At 43.9% G+C, this 17,332-nt stretch overlaps 1 protein-coding gene across 1 annotated transcript in view; it reads left to right on the top strand.

Moving 5' to 3' along the window:
• RIMKLA (ribosomal modification protein rimK like family member A) overlaps window positions 1-13,816 on the top strand; it is a 37,125-nt gene extending 23,309 nt beyond the window's left edge. The window contains exons 3-5 of the mRNA XM_024247886.3: window positions 483-569; window positions 5,971-6,174; window positions 10,429-13,816. Coding sequence (XP_024103654.1) covers window positions 483-569; window positions 5,971-6,174; window positions 10,429-10,919 — 782 coding nt within the window. The 3' untranslated portion in view covers window positions 10,920-13,816. The remainder of the gene's footprint in view (window positions 1-482; window positions 570-5,970; window positions 6,175-10,428) is intronic.
• The last annotated feature ends 3,516 nt before the right edge of the window (window positions 13,817-17,332 follow it).

Here is a 17,332-nt window from a genome sequence, read left to right as displayed (position 1 = left end):
TGATGTTTCATCATTTTTTTTTAGAGACTCATCTGATTAGGTCAGGCTCACCAAGGATCATCTCCCTTTCAGTTAACTAAAAGTCAAAATCACAGGAATGATATCCCAACATATTCACTGGTCCCTTCCACACTTAGAAGAGGGGATTATACAAGGTGCGTACACCAGGGGGCAGATATCTTGGGGTTCCACCTACCACAGCCATTGTAAAGGGAAAGGTATCTACCTATATGATTGTTATAAGGATTGTGAAGCCTTTACCACACAGAAGGTACCTGCTAAATGTTGGTTTCCTTACCTCTCTGCTCTCACCCTTTACCTTGCAGGTACATAATGTGTGTCTGTTGAATCAATTGGGTTTGAATGGCCTTAACCAGAGAGAGATGAGGCCTCACAAGAATTCCTGCAGACGGGCAGGACTGGGGTGGCCACTGCCTGACCATCAGCCTTTACCTTCACTGACTTTCACCTTTTCTTGGCAGGTGGGCATGAAGACTTTTCAAAAATGATTGATGAAGCTGAGCCCCTGGGCTACCCAGTCGTGGTGAAGAGCACACGAGGCCACCGGGGTCAGTGCCACCTCTCCAGGGCTTCCTGGGTAATCAGCCCACTAGGGCTGCTGCTCTGCCTGGACAAGACACTCCTCAAGTGCTGCTTAGAAAAATGGAGCTCCCCTTTGAGGAGCTTGCAGGGTTTCTTCCTCTTTGTCCTCTGTTCTTGCTTTTGTCAGATCATGCTCACCTCTTCCTTGAACTATTGCAATTGACTCCTGACTTAATGCTGATCTGTTTCCCTAACTCCACTGCCAGTGCCTCTTCTGTTCTTTTTTTGAAGTAATTTCTCTGAAACATAGATCTATTCTTGTCACGCTGTCGCCGAAAAACCCTCCCAAGACCCTGTGCTGCCTATTGGACAGAGTCCGTATTTCTCATCATGAAACTGAAGGCCCTGTACAAACAGCCTCAGCCTTCCCTTGTAGCCATCTCTGGCTACATGAACCTTTCGTAATCCATTCCAGACTACTTCTCATTCACCAAGTAAACCATGCATTTTCCCCTCTTTAAGCGTCTGCTCTTTTCCCTTTGCTGAGAATGCCATCTTTCTCTGTTCACTTGGTCAACTTCTTCTGCTCATCCTTTAAGGCCAGCTCCTGATGTCATTTCTTTTCTACACACATTCCCTGATCTCCCTCCCTGTCTTCCAGACAAAATTAATTGCTCTTCCCTTTTTGTTTCCACAGCATTTGGTATGTGCCTCTAGCAGAGTGCTATACTTTGTAATAGTTACAGGTTTATATGCCTGCTTCCTTTACTAGACTGCGAGCTGCTCAGTGGTGGGGACCAGATCCTGAGCATCTGTCTCTGTAAGGCTTACTGCAGTGCTCAGTGCATCGTTGGGACTCAGTAGGGACATCAGCAACAGAAAGGAGTCTTCCTGCAGTATATGAGCAGGTGCCTCATTGGGATACCCAGGTGGCATGCTTAAACGCTCTGGGCATCTGGAGTGAGGGAAGGTGACCCTAAACAGATACGTAGTGAGCAACTACTATGGTGTAGGGACTATGCAATAGAAATGAACTAGACAGCACTCCATCCTGGGCGACAGAGCGAGACCATGTCTGAAACAACAACAACAACAACAACAACAAAACTAGACCCAGTCACTGATCTCAAGGAGCTCAAATGTGTAGACACAGTTGGATTGCAGGGTGATCACTGATGTAGCAAGTATGCCCAGGGGTCTGTTTGAGCCTACGGCGGGGGGGTTACAATTCTGCTGTGAAGTCTTCACTGGAAGAAAAGGAGACTTCAGTGGAAGTGTAGAATTTGAATTGGCAGAAGTGAGTGAGCAACACACAGAAGCAGGGGTAGGCAGTGCAACCTGTGAGCATAGATGAGTCGTGTTGAGGAGCAGAGAAAGGAGCCTGGGTGGCAAAGCGGGACTCTTAGTGCGATGCAGATGTGCTACTGAGCTCAATTTCAACCAGCCTTTCAAGTAGTCATTTTTATTGTGGTAAAATACACATAACATAAAATTCAAATATTTATTGAGTGTCTACAAAATGCCAGGCACTATTCCAGGCTTTGAGGATACAGATAAAAACAAAAGTTCCTGCTCTCGAGTAGCTTACATTGTAGAAAGGTAAGACAGCAAACAGAAATTAAATATAATACATAATGTTTTGGAAATTTAAAAAAATGGAAATACAATTCACATAAAAAATTTACTAGTGCAAAGTGTAAAATTCACTGGATTTTAGTGTACTCACTGTGTTTTACAACTATTACCACTACTTAATTTCAGAACATTTCCATCACCCCCAAAAGAAGTCTCATACCTAGTAGTAGTTAGTCCCGATTGCCTCTCCCTCAGTCCCTGGCAACCACTGACCTATTATTAATAATACTTTCTGTTACTATAGATTTGTCTGTTTTGGCTATTTTATATGAATGGATTTATACAGTATGTGGACTTTTGTGTCTGGCTTCTTTCACTTAGCATGATGTTTTCAAGGTTCATCCGTGTTGTAGCAAGTAACACTAGTTTATCCCTTTTTGTAACTTAATAATATGACTGTTGTATGGCTGTACCACATTTTACATTTCCACCAGCAATGTTTGAGGGTTCCAATTTCTCCATATCCTCACCATCACTTCTTATTTGTTATGTATGTATGTATGTATGTTTATTATAGCTATCTAGTGAGTGTGAAATGGTATCTCATTGTGGTTTCGATTTGCATTTACCCAAAGACTAATGATGTTGAACATCTTTTCATGTGCTTGTTGGCCATTTGTGTATCTTCTTTGGAGGAATGTTTTTACATATCCTTTGCTCACTTTTTAACTGGGTTTTTAATCTTTTTATTGTTGAGTTTGAAGGGTTCTTTTATAATGTAGATTCTTTTTTTTTTTTTTTTTTTTTTTTGAGATATGCTGTCGCTGGACTGCAGTGGTGCAGTCTTGTCTCACTGCAGCCTCTGCATCCTGGGCTCAAACAATCGGCCTGCCTCAGCCTCCCAAGTAGCTGGGACTACGGGTATGCGCCACCATGCCTGGCTGATTTTTGCATTTTTTATAGAGATGAGATTTTGTCATGTTGCCCAGGCTGGTCTCAAACTCCTGGACTCAAGCCATCCACCCACCTCGGCCTCCCAAAATGCTGGGACTACAGGCGTGAGCCACTGCGCCCAGCCATATAATGTAGATTCTAAATCCTTATTAGATATATAATAACATGTTTGAACATGTTTTTCCCATTCCCATAGGTTGTCTTTTCATTTCTTGATATAGTATCTTTGATGCACAAAAGTTTTTTATTTTGGTAAAGTCTAATTTGTCTATTTTTTTTTGTTTCCATATGCTTTTGATGTCATTTTGTGCTTGCCTAATCCAAAGCCACACAGATTTACATTTATGTTGCTTTCTAAAAGCTTCATAGTTTTAGCCCTTACCTTTGAGTCTTTGATCCATTTTGAGTTAATTTTTATGTACAGTATGAGGTAGGGGTTCAACTTTATTCTTTTGAATGTGGATATCCAGTTTTCCCATTACCATTTGTTGAAGAGTCTGTTTGTTCCTCCACTAAAAGCTGTTGGAACCCTTGTCAAAAATCAGTTCACCATGTGCATGAAGGTTTATTTCTGGGCTCTCAATTTTATTCTATTGATATAGTTCTATCTTTATGCCAAGCCGCACTGTCTTGATTACTGTAACTTTATAGTAAGTTTTGAGATTGGACCCTTTTTCCCTCAAATGGGATTAACCATCCTTGTTATAATGGCTTCCTAGGGCTAGCATGAAGCATAAGTGAAATAATAAAAAATCAAAGTGCTTGGCACTTAGTATATGATTAACCAATCTGACTGCCTTTCTCTCCTTTTTTCCTTCTTGCCTTAAAATTGTACCTCCTTTATTAACTGCAGCCTGGCCCCCATATTAGAACTTCTGTACCCGAAACCAAGAAACCCAGTTCCTGTCTCTAGCCCCCATCTCTGCTGAAAATCCTACCTAATGTCCGGAGAACCCAGTGCATATACCTGAATCCCAGCCATCTGTTGCCAGAAGCCAGATCTCCAGATCTCCTGGCATCAGATGTGTATCTGCTTGCCCCACACTCATTGATTGAAGACAGGGAACACTGATGCTGCATCATCCACACTTGCTGGGGCCTCTCCATTTTCCTCTTATGACCCCTTGCTGGGCCCTATCCAGCTTCCCTGACAGTGACACTCACTTACCTGCACACTCTCCTGTCACCTGCCATGTGGACATCTTCAGATCACGTGGCCGAACTCCTCCAGCTGTGTCAGGTGTCTAGGGTCCAGTCATCTTGGGAATGATTGCATCCTGGTTATAACATGTTTTGGAATTTACTTTTCAGTTTTATATACCACTAGGGACTGGTTTCTTTGTTTGTTTGTTTGTTTTTGAGATGAAGTCTCGCTCTTGTTGCCCAGTCTGGAGTTCAATGGTGCGATCTTGGCTCACCACAACCTCTCTGCCTCCCGGGTTCAAGTGATTCTCCTGCCTCAGCCTCCTGAGTAGCTGAGATTATAGGCATGCACCACCATGCCCAGCTAATTTTGTATTTTTAGTAGAGATGGGGTTTCTCCATGTTGGTCAGGCTGGTCTTAAACTCCTGACCTGAGGTGATCTGCCCACCTCAGCCTCCCAAAGTGCTAGGATGTCAGGTGTGAGCCACTGCACCTGGCCTGGGACTGCTCTTTTTATTAGGACTTCAGAAGAGTTCCAGTCCTCGTAAGATGGTGACACAAAGCTTAGGAAAACCATCTCTTTGTTCCATATTTGCTGAAAAGAATGCTCAGACTGGGCATGCTCTTGTCAGATTTGCAGAGCAAACTTATCAGAACCCCTGCTCAGGTCTGTTAACTAATATATCAATGGAAAAGCCGATGTTGGCCGGGCATGGTGACTCACACCTATAATCCCAGCACTTTGGGAGGCTGAGGCAGGCAGATCACTTGAGGCCAGGAGTTCAAGACCAGCCTGGCCAACATGGTGAAACCCCATCTCTACTAAAAATACAAAAATTTGCTAGGCATGCATGCCTGTAATCCCAGCTACTCCAGAGGTTAAGGCAGGAGAATTGCTTGAACCCGGGAGGCGGAGGTTGCAGTGAGCCAAGATCGCGCCACTGCACTATAGCCTGGATAATAGAGTGAGACTCTGTCTCAAAAAAAAAAAAAAAAAAAAAAAGCTGATGCTAAATAATTACAAAAATGTAGGCAATTTGAACAGAAAATAAAGAATTTAGAATCAAGAAGGAATGCTTTCTGCAGAGATCAATAGAGGCATAGGCCATTCCTTTCAGAATTAAATGGATATAGCCAAATTATAACTTTGTCTAAAAGGAAGGATGCCTGTCAGTGCTTCCCTCCTTTGAGCTCCCACAGAATTATGCATAGACCTCTCTTGATGTTATATCACTCTGTGCTACCTTTTTTTGGGATCTCTCTCCATCCAGACTTGGAATTTCTTTAAATTATGTTCAATAAATTACGTTCTACAAACATTAATTGGCATCTGCCCTGTGCATCCAGCCCAGTGTTAGGTCTGAGGAATTTTTAAAAAATGAGTTAGATGTGGATCCTGCCTAATCAGCATCCTGGGGGTGATGGGAGATGCTAATTAACTGTTTTGGGGACTGAACTGATTAGATCCTTGGGATTCTATTTTGGCTCTTTCTCTGTGTTTCTGGAATAATCATTAAGTCATTTCAAAAAGAGTGATGGTGGAGGGAGAGGGTATCAGGACCTGAGGAAAGTTAAGGGAAAGTAAGTTTCTGTGGTCATTTGATAAGAAGCAAAAGTCTAGCAGAGAAATAGAAGGGACCAAAGTGAGGCAAGCTCAGAGAGAACTGATGACTTTATGGAAAAGGAGGCCAGATGGCAAGTACGGAGTGCAGAGGCTTCTGTAACCCCTTCTCTTGCTCTTTTTCTTCTTAAAGGAAAAGCTGTTTTTCTGGCAAGAGATAAACATCACCTCTCTGACATCTGCCATCTAATCCGCCACGATGTGCCCTACCTGTTCCAGAAGTACGTGAAGGAGTCCCATGGAAAGGACATCCGGGTGGTGGTGGTAGGGGGCCAGGTCATAGGCTCTATGCTTCGCTGCTCCACTGATGGACGGATGCAGAGCAACTGCTCTCTCGGTAAGGTATAAAAGCACAGGGTTTCATTAGGGTATTTGGACCCATTCAGCAAATGTATATCGATCCCTACTGTCTTGTCAGACCCTCTGCTAGACACCAGGATCTCACAGATGAGAATGAGGAACAAATTCTTTCCTATGGCAGCAAGCAATCCTGGAGGGGAGCGTACAAGTGTAAGCGCTGTGGCAGAGGTCAGGCAAGGAGTGTCAGGACATGGAGAACTGAATGCTGTCCTCTAGGTGTTAAGACTTAAAAATGGAGTGACATGAGGACTGACGTTGGAGAAAAACTCCCATCTGGGTAAAGGATGGAATGACGGCATAAGATGGGAGGCAGGGAGGTGAAATTTGAAGCTGTTGCAACAGCTCAGGCAAAAAAAATAATAAGGGTCTAAAGTGATGACGGGAGAAATATTATATTTTCCTTTTATATTTTAATGGAAATGTTTTCCTTTTTGTATGATGCTATTAGAAAGCTACAGTTTATGCTTTGGTCGAATGCATAAACCCATCCCATTAACCCATTGATAAAGTTTGTTTTCTGTTGTACCGAATGGAGATACTCCAAGAGGGATGTAAGTTCTTCTCCCCATCACAGAAAGCTATTGTCAATCTCATTGAATGAGTTTATATGTTGGTAATAGGAAAAAAAAAATCACAATCACTAGTTATTATTTCCTAAATCACCATATGAGTATACCAAGTCCAGTGACTAATAAAGAGGCTTAGACACTGTCTGGCACTTCTTTCATTGATAGTCATTGAGCATTTCCAGGAACAGATTATGTGATGGATGCCGGGAGTGTAGAGATGATGAGAGAGCCCTTGCCCTCGGGTAGCATGTGGTCCCATAAAGAAGACATGGGCCGGGTGTGGTGGCTTATACCTGTAATCCCAGCATTTTGGAAGGCCAAGGCAGGAGTATCACTTAAAGCCAGGAGTTTGAGACCAGCCTGGACAATAAAGTGAGACCCCATCTCTACAAATTTTTTTTTAAAAGTTAGCCAAGTGCGGTAGCACATGCCTGTAGTCCCAGCTGAACTCATGAAGCTGAGGTGGGAGGATCCTTTGAGCCCAGGAGTTTGAGGCTGCAGTGAGCTATGATTGTGCCGTAGCACTCCAGCCTGGGCAACAGAGTGAGACCCTATCTCTTAAAAAAATAATAATAATAATAATAATTATTATAAGATAATTGTGATAAAGTGGTGTGTTGGTGTCAAATGCTAGATTCAGGTTGACACTACTAAGTACCTTACATGTTATCTCATTTTCTTTTTTTTTTTTTTGAGACAGTCTTGCTCTATTGCCCAGGCCAGAATGTAGTGGCATGATCCCAGCTCACTGCAACCTCCGCCTCCCAGGTTCAAGCAATTCTCATGTCTCAGCCACCCGAGTAATTGGGATTATAGGCATGTACCATCACACCTGGCTGATTTTTGTATTTTTATTTTATTTTATTTTATTTTATTTTATTTATTTATTTTTGAGACAGAGTCTCGCTCTGTCGCCCAGGCTGGAGTGCAGTGCCACAATCTCCGCTCATTGCAAGCTCTGCCTCCCGGGTTCATGCCATCCTCCTGCCTCAGCCTCCCGAGTAGCTAGGACTACAGGTGCACACCACCATGCCTGACTAATTTTTTGTATTTTTAGTAGAGATGGGGTTTCACCGTGTTAGCCAGGATGGTCTCGATCTCCTGACCTTGTGATCTGCCCGCCTCGGCCTCCCAAAGTGCTGGGATTACAGGTGTCAGCCACCACGCCCAGCCCATTTTCATGATCATGCTTAGTGCCAAAGTGTTGAACCTTGTGTGTTATCATTTTGACTTTTTTAGTTACCTTACAAAATCCATTCATTAGTAACCACATGGCTTTATAATTTATCCATGTTGCTTTTCTTGGTGAGCTGTTTTAAAACTGTTTTATAGCCTTTTTTAGATACAGTGTCATAGGTGGGAAGGGACATTGTTAAGGTAAAGACACTAGTTATTCAACCTGAGAATACAATTCTTAAATCTTTCCAAGGAGACTAACTGGAGACAAATCTGAAGTCCTAGCTTTTTAGCAAAGTAAGGGGAATCGGTCTCTGTCCTTGGTACAGGATTTTGTCTCAGTCCTTTCCATATCTCTCTCTCTCTTTTTTTTTTTTGGTCCATTGAGGCATTTTATTTATAAATATTAATATCTATTACATCCCTAGAAAAATAATCCCAGGATTTTCCCACCTGTGTATTTTCATCTTACTTCTTCACAGGCCATGATGGCCATGATGCCAGCTGAGGTTGTCAGTACAGTGAAACCAAACTGATGGAATGGGAGCAGATTATTCTGCCATTTTTCTAGATCTTCGAATTGCACATCAGACTGGGGCTGTTCACTCCCCACTTGTTTAACCTGCCTGTGAGGTTCACAACAATTTTCCCAGCTCTGTGATCATCAGTGATTTCAGATTTGCCAACATAACTATGCTTTGTCATCAGTTAGAAACCAGATGATGACTTTGGAGCATGGCCTAATAAGAACCTGGCGTTTGCCTCTTTTTGGCTTTGGTGATGCTCTTGAGAGCATCAGCCAGGACATTGATGTGCACCATTCTGTCAGCACAGAAAGACGGAAGAAGGAGCCATCTCTCTTCTTAAAAATCAGTAAGTTGGCCAGGTGTGGTGGCTTACCCCTGTAATCCCAGCACTTTGGGAGGCCGAGATCACAAGGTCAAGAGATCAAGATCATCCTGGCCAAGGTGGTGAAACCCCGTCTCTACTAAAAATACACAAATTAGCTGGGCGTGGTGGCATGTGCCTGTATTCCTAGCTACTCGGGAGGCTGAGGCAGGAGAATCACTTGAACCCGGGAGGCAGAGGTTGCAGTGAGCCAAGATCGTGCCATTGCACTGCAGCCTGGACGACAGAGTGAGACTCTGTCTCAAATAAATAAATAAATAAGTTAATTTTATTTGTTCTAATCATGAGAAAAATACATTCTCAGTGTAGAAAATTCGGAAAATATGGCCGGGCGCAGTGGCTCACACCTGAAATCCCAGCACTTTGGTAGGCCAAGGCAGGTGGATCACCTGAGGTCAGGAGTTCGAAATTAGCCTGGCCAACATGGTGAAACCCGTGTCTACTAAAAATACAACAATTAGCTGGGTGTGGTGGCGGGCGCCTGTAGTCCCAGCTACTCGGGAGGCTGAGGCAGGAGGAGAATTGCTTGAACCCAGGAGGTGGAGGTTGCAGTGAGTCAAGAACACACCACTGCACTTCAGCCTGGGTGACAGAGTAAGACTCTCTCAAAAAAAAAAAAAGAAAAAGAAAAAAGAAAATTTGGAAAATACAGCAAAGTCAAGTGAAAAAGGTATTTATCATCTCCACCATTTAGAGACAACTACTGTTAATATTTTGGTGTCATTCTTTACAGTCTTTTCTTCTGAGAAATCTTTTTGCCTAGTTATGGTCATATTGTATAGTCTTTAATCCCCTGTTTTCCCATGTAATTACAAGCTCTCTGTGGGCATTATTATTTATTTTTGGAACAGGGTTTTACTCTGTCATACAGGCTGGCGTGGAGTGGCATGATCATGGCTCACTGCAGCCTCAAACTCCTGAGCTCTAGGGTTCCTCCCACCCCAGCCTCCCAAGTAGCTGGAACTGCAGCTGGGGTGGGAGGAACCCTACAGCGAGCCACCATACCCATCTAGTTTTATTTTTATTTTTTTGTAGAGATGGGGTCTCACTGTGTTGCCCAGGCTGGTCCAAACTCTTTGCCTCAAGCAATCCTCTCACGTCAGCCTCCCAAAGTGCTGGGATTACAGGCGTGAGTCACTGTACCCAGCTGGTATTATTATTAATGGCTGTAAAATACACTGTTTTTCTCTATTGTGAGAGATTTAGATTATAATTTTTCATTTCTTCATTCAATATTTATTGAATATTTATTAAGTGCCCATCATGTACCTGGCTCTATGATTTGTATTTTAAATAATACTGCCATCAACATCTTTGTGCATAAAGCTTTTTTTCCTCCATATATAAGATTATTTCCGTGGTAGTAGGATGGCTGAGTCAGAGGAAATCAGCATTTTTAAGACAAGACAAAAAATGGCCGTATTGTTTTCCCAAGGTGTACTGATTTCAGTCCAGACCTTTTGTGATTAATGATCGAGCCTCTTTTTCTGCCCCTCCTGGGCAGATCCCTGTCTCTTCTTTGAAGAGTCATCTGACTTCTCAGTTGTCACCTTTACATCACTGTGCTTTCCCCACAGGTGGCGTGGGCGTCAAGTGTCCGCTGACAGAACAAGGCAAGCAGTTGGCTATTCAGGTGTCCAACATCCTAGGCATGGACTTCTGTGGCATTGATCTCCTTATCATGGACGATGGCTCCTTTGTGGTGTGTGAGGCAAACGCTAATGTCGGCTTCCTAGCCTTCGACCAGGCATGCAACTTAGATGTGGGTGGGATCATTGCAGACTATACCATGTCCTTGCTGCCAAATAGGCAGACTGGAAAGATGGCTGTCCTCCCAGGACTGTCGAGTCCGAGGGAGAAGAACGAGCCGGATGGCTGTGCTTCAGCTCAGGGAGTTGCAGAGAGCGTCTATACCATCAACAGTGGGTCTACCTCTAGCGAAAGTGAGCCTGAACTGGGAGAGATCCGGGATTCCTCAGCAAGCACAATGGGGGCCCCACCCTCCATGCTGCCCGAACCTGGCTACAACATTAACAACAGGATTGCTTCTGAATTAAAACTTAAGTGAATTCCTGCTTTTTGGCAGCATTTAAACCAAATCCTACTGCTTCCCTAGTAGTTTTGAGTGAATAAAATCTGGACTAATGTGATTTCATTTGCACAGAAACTAGAAATCCCATCTGGGCACTCAGCATTTTTTCTAACGATGATTTAAGCAAATGGCCTAGCTTTGTGGTTTTTACAAAGACAAATATAAAAACACTCACCAAGAACAACGTCCCGACTGATCAATATGAGACTGATGTCTGCTGTGAGCACGTGGATATTACGGCTGACTCTAAGGCACTGACTCTGCTGTTGCTTCTGACTTTTAGCAGTAGAACCCATTAGCTCGAAATGGCTGTTGGAATTATGTACTCAAAAGCAACTACGGGATGGAAGCATGTGCAGACGAGGTGGAATGTGACTGCAGTAATAGGTTCTTCACTAAGTGTGTGTGTGATGCTTGGAAAATACACAGTTCAAACACTATTAGAGGATCAATCTCTGCTCCCCATCAATCACCATCTTGACCATATTTCTCTGACACTCAGGATATGGTGTTTTAGGGAGCTTCCTCATTAGCATTTTCAATGAAGCACTTTGTAGAAAGTGAGATTGAACGTTCTTTGACTTCACAGGTTGGCAAATGTCCTGCTTTGTAACTGGGCCTTTCTACAAATTGCTTTGCCACTCTGAATTTATAGACCCTGCTTCAACTAATGTCAGCTCTAGCAGCTTCTTGCACCTTTGCTGCCTTTGGCCTCAGCTGGAAATGCACTTCAATGAGCTAGTGGCCACTCAGTTTATTTGTTAAGCGTGCACTAGAATCTAACACCATGGACTTTCCTTTTCAATGGACTCTGTTCACTTGTCATCCAGAAGCCAGTGGGTTTTTACCATAGAAAGCTACTTGGAGATCATCATTCTTCCCCTCCTCTACTGAAACTTTGTGTACTGCTTGGCTGTAGGAGGTTTCCTTGTATGAGTGGGTGTTGTAGGTCTATTGAGTAGATGGGAGCCATTGGAAACACTCCAGTCCCCTTGAAACTCTACTTTTATCTAGGATCCAGACACCTGTCCTTACCCACTTTTCCAAACGGGGAAGACTCAGGTATCAGGAATTACCCATTGCACATTTTGTGGGGGGCGCTAATGTAGACATGACACCAAGTGCTTTTCATTTTAATTCTCTAAGCAGTAGATGAGATCTTTCCCTTGGGAGAAATCACAGAGATGGAGTATTCCATTTCTGCTTATATGAAATATGACTGAAAATGAACAAAGCCACCTTATTAACCAAATACACTAGAACATATGCACTCAAGAGTTAGCATAATTGGAGTTATTTGCTTAATGTTGCATGTGCCAAGAACACTTAGGGTTCCCCTTTGGGATTACCTTTGAAGCCATGCAAGGCAAGAGGCCTCGCAACTTTATAGTCAGACCTTGTGTTTTATCCAACCCCTCCTCCTGCCCACCAAGATAATCCTGAGCTTCATCACCCATTTTATTTAGCAGACTTATTTTCTAATGCTCTTTAGCTGTTAAAAAAAAAATCATTCCTCAAAAAATAGATCTACCCTTAAAGGACAAAGATTTACCAACACTGAAGACCCTTACAAGTTGACAGTTTCTAAAGAGGGTTCTAGGAATGTTCTGTGTAAGGTCAGCTTCACTGGAATAAACATACATCTTCCCAAGGTGACTACTTCAAAGGCAATACTACCCATTCGGGTGCAGAAATTACTGTACTTACTCTGCCATAAATGTAAAATGTGTATAAAGTTAAGCTATTGCATTTTTTCGTAACACATTTAAATAGAAATTGGCTTTTAAAGTATTGTAGTTAAAACCAGATCTCACCAAGTAATAGTTGTGCAATTGACAAATGTTTGGTGCCATGTAATGGAGATGTCGCACTACACAGTTGTAGTTTAAATGCAGTCCAATATAAGCTGCATGCCACTGAACTGTAACCCTAGTAATGTGTCTTGTACAGTTGAAAAATAATACTTCACCTTTATATAGGTTAAGATATGTACCTTATCTTTACCACTCAGGGTGGCTTTAAAAGACGGACAGCTTTAGGTTTGTTCTCACTGGAACTGGTTACACTTTCTGTGCAAACTTAACCAAGTAATGATCGTCTGGAAGCTGCATTCCCTCATTTCCACTGTTTGGTGTGAATCTAGTCTCCCCACTTCATCTAAAAGGAGGCTAGCAGGGTCCCAGCCTGAGCAGAGCAGCTAGAGAGTGCTTCCAGATTCCTTTGCCAAAGGAGGCCCATTTTCCAGCTGTGAGTGACATCTGTAGTCATTGGCTTCATTGCCTGGCACTAGCCCTGTCTAGAAGTGGAGAAAGCTGGATCACAGCTGGACCACAACCAGCCCCAATCCAGGATTTCCCATACCATGCTGGCTGTGGGCTCTGTGAGCCTCAGCCAGGTGGCCAGGCTATACTTGTCACAGCTGGCCACAGGCCTGCTAAAGGAACATGGGGTGCAGAGCCAGAGCCTGGTTCTGGTTCTCCGCTTGAACAGCTGACCTTGTGCAATCACAGGAACTCTGTGTCTCCATGTTTCATTCACACATCTGATTTTATAACAGTTTCCCATCACTCCTTAAAGAAAAAGGCCAGGCCGGGCATGGTGGTTCACGCCTGTAATCTCAGCACTTTGGGAGGCCGAGGCAGGCGGATCACGAGGTCAGGAGATCGAGACCATTCTGGCTAACACAGTGAACAAAAAATTAGTTGGGCATGGTGGCGAGCACCTGTAGTCCCAGCTACTTGGGAGGCTGAGGCAGGAGAATTGCTTGAACCTTGGAGGTGGAGGCTGCAGTGAGCCGAGATTATGCTACTGCACTCCAGCCTGGGTGACAGAGCGACAGTCCATCTCAAAAAAAAAAAAAAAAAAAAAGAAAAGGCCATACATTCTTGACATTAGCACACCAAACAGTGGTAGGGACCCTGAGAAAGGAATGCAGCTTCTCAAGAGGCCTCACTTCCAGCCAAGGAAACTTAAGACCTGAAAGGAATAAGGCTCTTTGTGTATTCAAACAGCCTTCTGGATGTATCATATATAACCTGAAACTCTCCACTCTTGTATACCAACTAACAAAGTCTTCCTTATGTAACATAGATTGCAGTGTCTGTATATGGTCTTCCCATTATCTGGTAGTAGCATCTTGAAACTGGTCAAAACTTGAATGCCAATAGCTCAGTCACTCAGAATATACGATTCGGCACTTGGGGAAAATGTCTTCATGCTGTTTTTCTGATCGGGTATGGGGTTGCCAGAATGAGGATTTGGGGCTTTAGGTCTTTAGGATCTCAGAAACAATATAAGTAGATCCTAAGCCACTAGTGTTACAATTTCAGGCCCATTGCTTCCAGCTAAAAGGAGATTCCATGACCACGGGGACCAGGAGAGGGGGAAAGGGAAAAGGGAAAGGTCTGGAATAGTTTTGTGAAAGAAAGAAAAAATTGGGATCATTTGGAATTCTAGTAGGAAGGAGGAAAAAATGGCTCTTCTGTGGGCTGTTTTAATGAAAGAATCATGAATATGTATTGATCAGAGGTAGATGTCTTTGAAGCTGTTCTGCATAAAGATAATGAGATGCATGGATTTCCATCCACCCTGGAGAAGTGGGGGAGATGTGCTTTCTCCCTTCTTTAAATCCTGAGGAATGCTGGTCTTGAGAACACTGAATGCAAATCTGAGGAAGATGTAAGCAGCTGGCTGGGGAGTTTTAGGACCACCCAAATAAAAGCTGACCCTCCCAGAGGCTAATGAACCACAGTACTGTGCAGGCATAGCCTTAGCAGGTCAGTTTAAGGAGTCAGGTCAGAGAATAAATCCAACCTTAGTCAAGTCACTACAGTTTAGTATTTTCCTTTGCAACTGGAGGTAAGCCTGTTTGCCATTAGTCTGAGTGGATGTCTTGGGAAGGCCCCTGAAAATAGCCATATTTGTCACTGTCCCTAAAGTGAATGTTCATAGATCTGGGACTATTTTTGACTCTACCTCTGAGACTCAAGATCAGTACAGATTGTTACTTTAAAATGTTACCTGGAAGACGATTATTCTAAGGGATATACTGTTTTAATCTTTTCCTAAAACTAAATCATGCCTCCATTCCAGGTCTACGGCTAGACTCTGCAGCCCTCCCTCCTAAAACCACAGGGCTGAATGTGGAAACTTTCTTCTTTTAAGCCTTTCCATTTCCTTCTCTAGGTACAGCTCCTGTGCCAATATGTACTGTCTCAAGCCCTGTGCTGGCATTCCAACCTGGTTTGGTAATTTTGCTGTGAGGTGCATGTTCTCTGGGGCTCCAGGGCAACACTAAGAAAGTCGCTTATGAGCCCCATTTGAGACCATGGAAATAGCATTTTGGAGACCAGTCTAGTCCCCTATTTTATAAATAGGGAATCTTAGTTCCAGTGACTTAGTTCCAGGTCACTTGCCAGTCAATAGCAAGGCTGGACTCAGGCAATCTGATTCCTCATCCACTTCGGCATACTGCCGGAGGTAGCTCCATCCCTCCCTGGAATCTAGCACGTGCTCCCATCCTAGGCCTACCCTCCGCCTCCTCCCCTTCTGATGAGCCTCTGTTCTGGATCAACACGGTGTTGATGTGCCAGCTGTCAAGGGTTCAGCACTTGGATGGCTTCTAGGTGAGAGCCCCAAAGGCATGTATATTTCCATGATGCAAGCTGGCTCATGGCCCACACCATCTTTAGATCAGCCAAGACCATTTAACTCTACCCCACACTTTCAGTGGTGGGATGTGAGGAAGAAAGCCCATGCCAAGCTAACTGAAAGCTTATTTGGCTCCAATTCGGCTGATGTTCCCTCACTGCAGAATGTCCTGGAACCCAAGGGTTTGCAGCTCCTAAACCTACTGCATTAGGCACACCCAAGAAGAAATCCTGTTTGATGCACATGCTCCAGTTTCAATCAGCAACAAGGTCAAAAGTTTCCTCCCACTTTCTGTTCCACAGTGCGTCCCCTGCGTCCCCCTTGCAGCCAGACATTAGGCACAGTTTCATCCCTATTGTAACCCAAATGTCAGCTGAGGGCTCCCTGCCTCTTGACATCCAGAGAGGTCTGATAACTGGGCTCTGTTTCTGAACCTCTAGATTTCTGTGATTTCTCAAAGACATATTTTTGCAGCCACTGCTGACTCCACACTTCTGCTACCTCATTTTAAATAGCGTCTTATCCCTGCAATGCATCAGCTGAGACATGAAGCTCAGTTCCCTCGCCCATTTCCACATAGCAAAATTCAAGCAAGTGAGTGTGTGTGCCTGCGTGTGTCTCAGTGACGTGGGAAGGAATGGCAGATGCTACAACAGTGCAGACTCGGCACCCCATTTATAGAATGTTCTTTTTATATACTATGGAGGAATCTCCACTCACCTTCCACTCCACGTGGTCCCTGTCTCCTGTCCTTGGGACAGAGCAGATCCATTTATATTCTGACATACAACCGGATGGATAGCCATTCCTTTTCATAATTTGATTCCTGCCAACACCCTTACCGTCATGACTTCACCTTTTACCATGGGTGGCTTATTAAAAGCATTTTCCTGGACAAAGACAGTTCCCTCCTCAAGGGGAATTCGAGTGCCATCTCTTAAGGTGATGCATTTTTAATTCCCACTGCACAAGCCAGGCATCACAATGACCATATTCACCACTCGCTGTCAGGGGCACACCTTTTGGAAGGCAGCGTGGGCTAATGTGAATGGTACTAGTCTGAGTCAGATCCAGTTCAAATCCAGGTAACAAAGCTTGTGTGACCCAGGGACACTTTACTTCAACTTGTTAAACCTTAATTTTGTCACCTATAAATGTGATACATAAACAAACTTGAATGTGTTGCACTTAACCACATGCCTGGCTTTCCATAGGTTCCTTTCCTCTTGCTTCCCCCACTGTGAGCAACACAAGTGTCGCCTTCTTGAGATCATGGCTCAGTGCCAAGGGATAAAAGCTGGCAGACAGCAGCTTTACAGCTGGGAAAAAGAGCTGCTGGGGGCAGGGCTGGCGGCAGCTCAAGCATGCTGTGGTTCAGGCTAATGACTAGAAGGTCCCATCCATCCTTGAGATTTTATGACGCTATGTGCAAGATCTAGCGAACGTATTTGGCTAAGAAAAATCCTGGAGGAGAGACTGCCTCAGACAACTGGGAGGCTGGAAAGCCGACCTGGAAAGCAGCCTGACCTTGGATGATTTAGCACCTGGGTTTTTTGGCTCTTCCTGTATTAGGTTTGCTGGCTTCGCATCAAATGGAAGGAGGTGGTGCCAGGGACGTGAATTAAACCTGTCAAATAGAGGGTGAGGGGAGTGTAGAAGGCTGGGGGAAGGAGGGGCTGTGTGGGGAACTCTGATAGTCTGACAGCACCATCTGGACTTGGCAGGGATGACAGCCCTGA

Source organism: Pongo abelii, chromosome 1 (assembly GCF_028885655.2).
Source record: "Pongo abelii isolate AG06213 chromosome 1, NHGRI_mPonAbe1-v2.0_pri, whole genome shotgun sequence".
NCBI lineage: Eukaryota > Metazoa > Chordata > Mammalia > Primates > Hominidae > Pongo > Pongo abelii.
The sequence above is the reverse complement of the archived record's forward strand: the minus strand, read 5'-3'. Positions and strand labels throughout refer to the sequence as shown.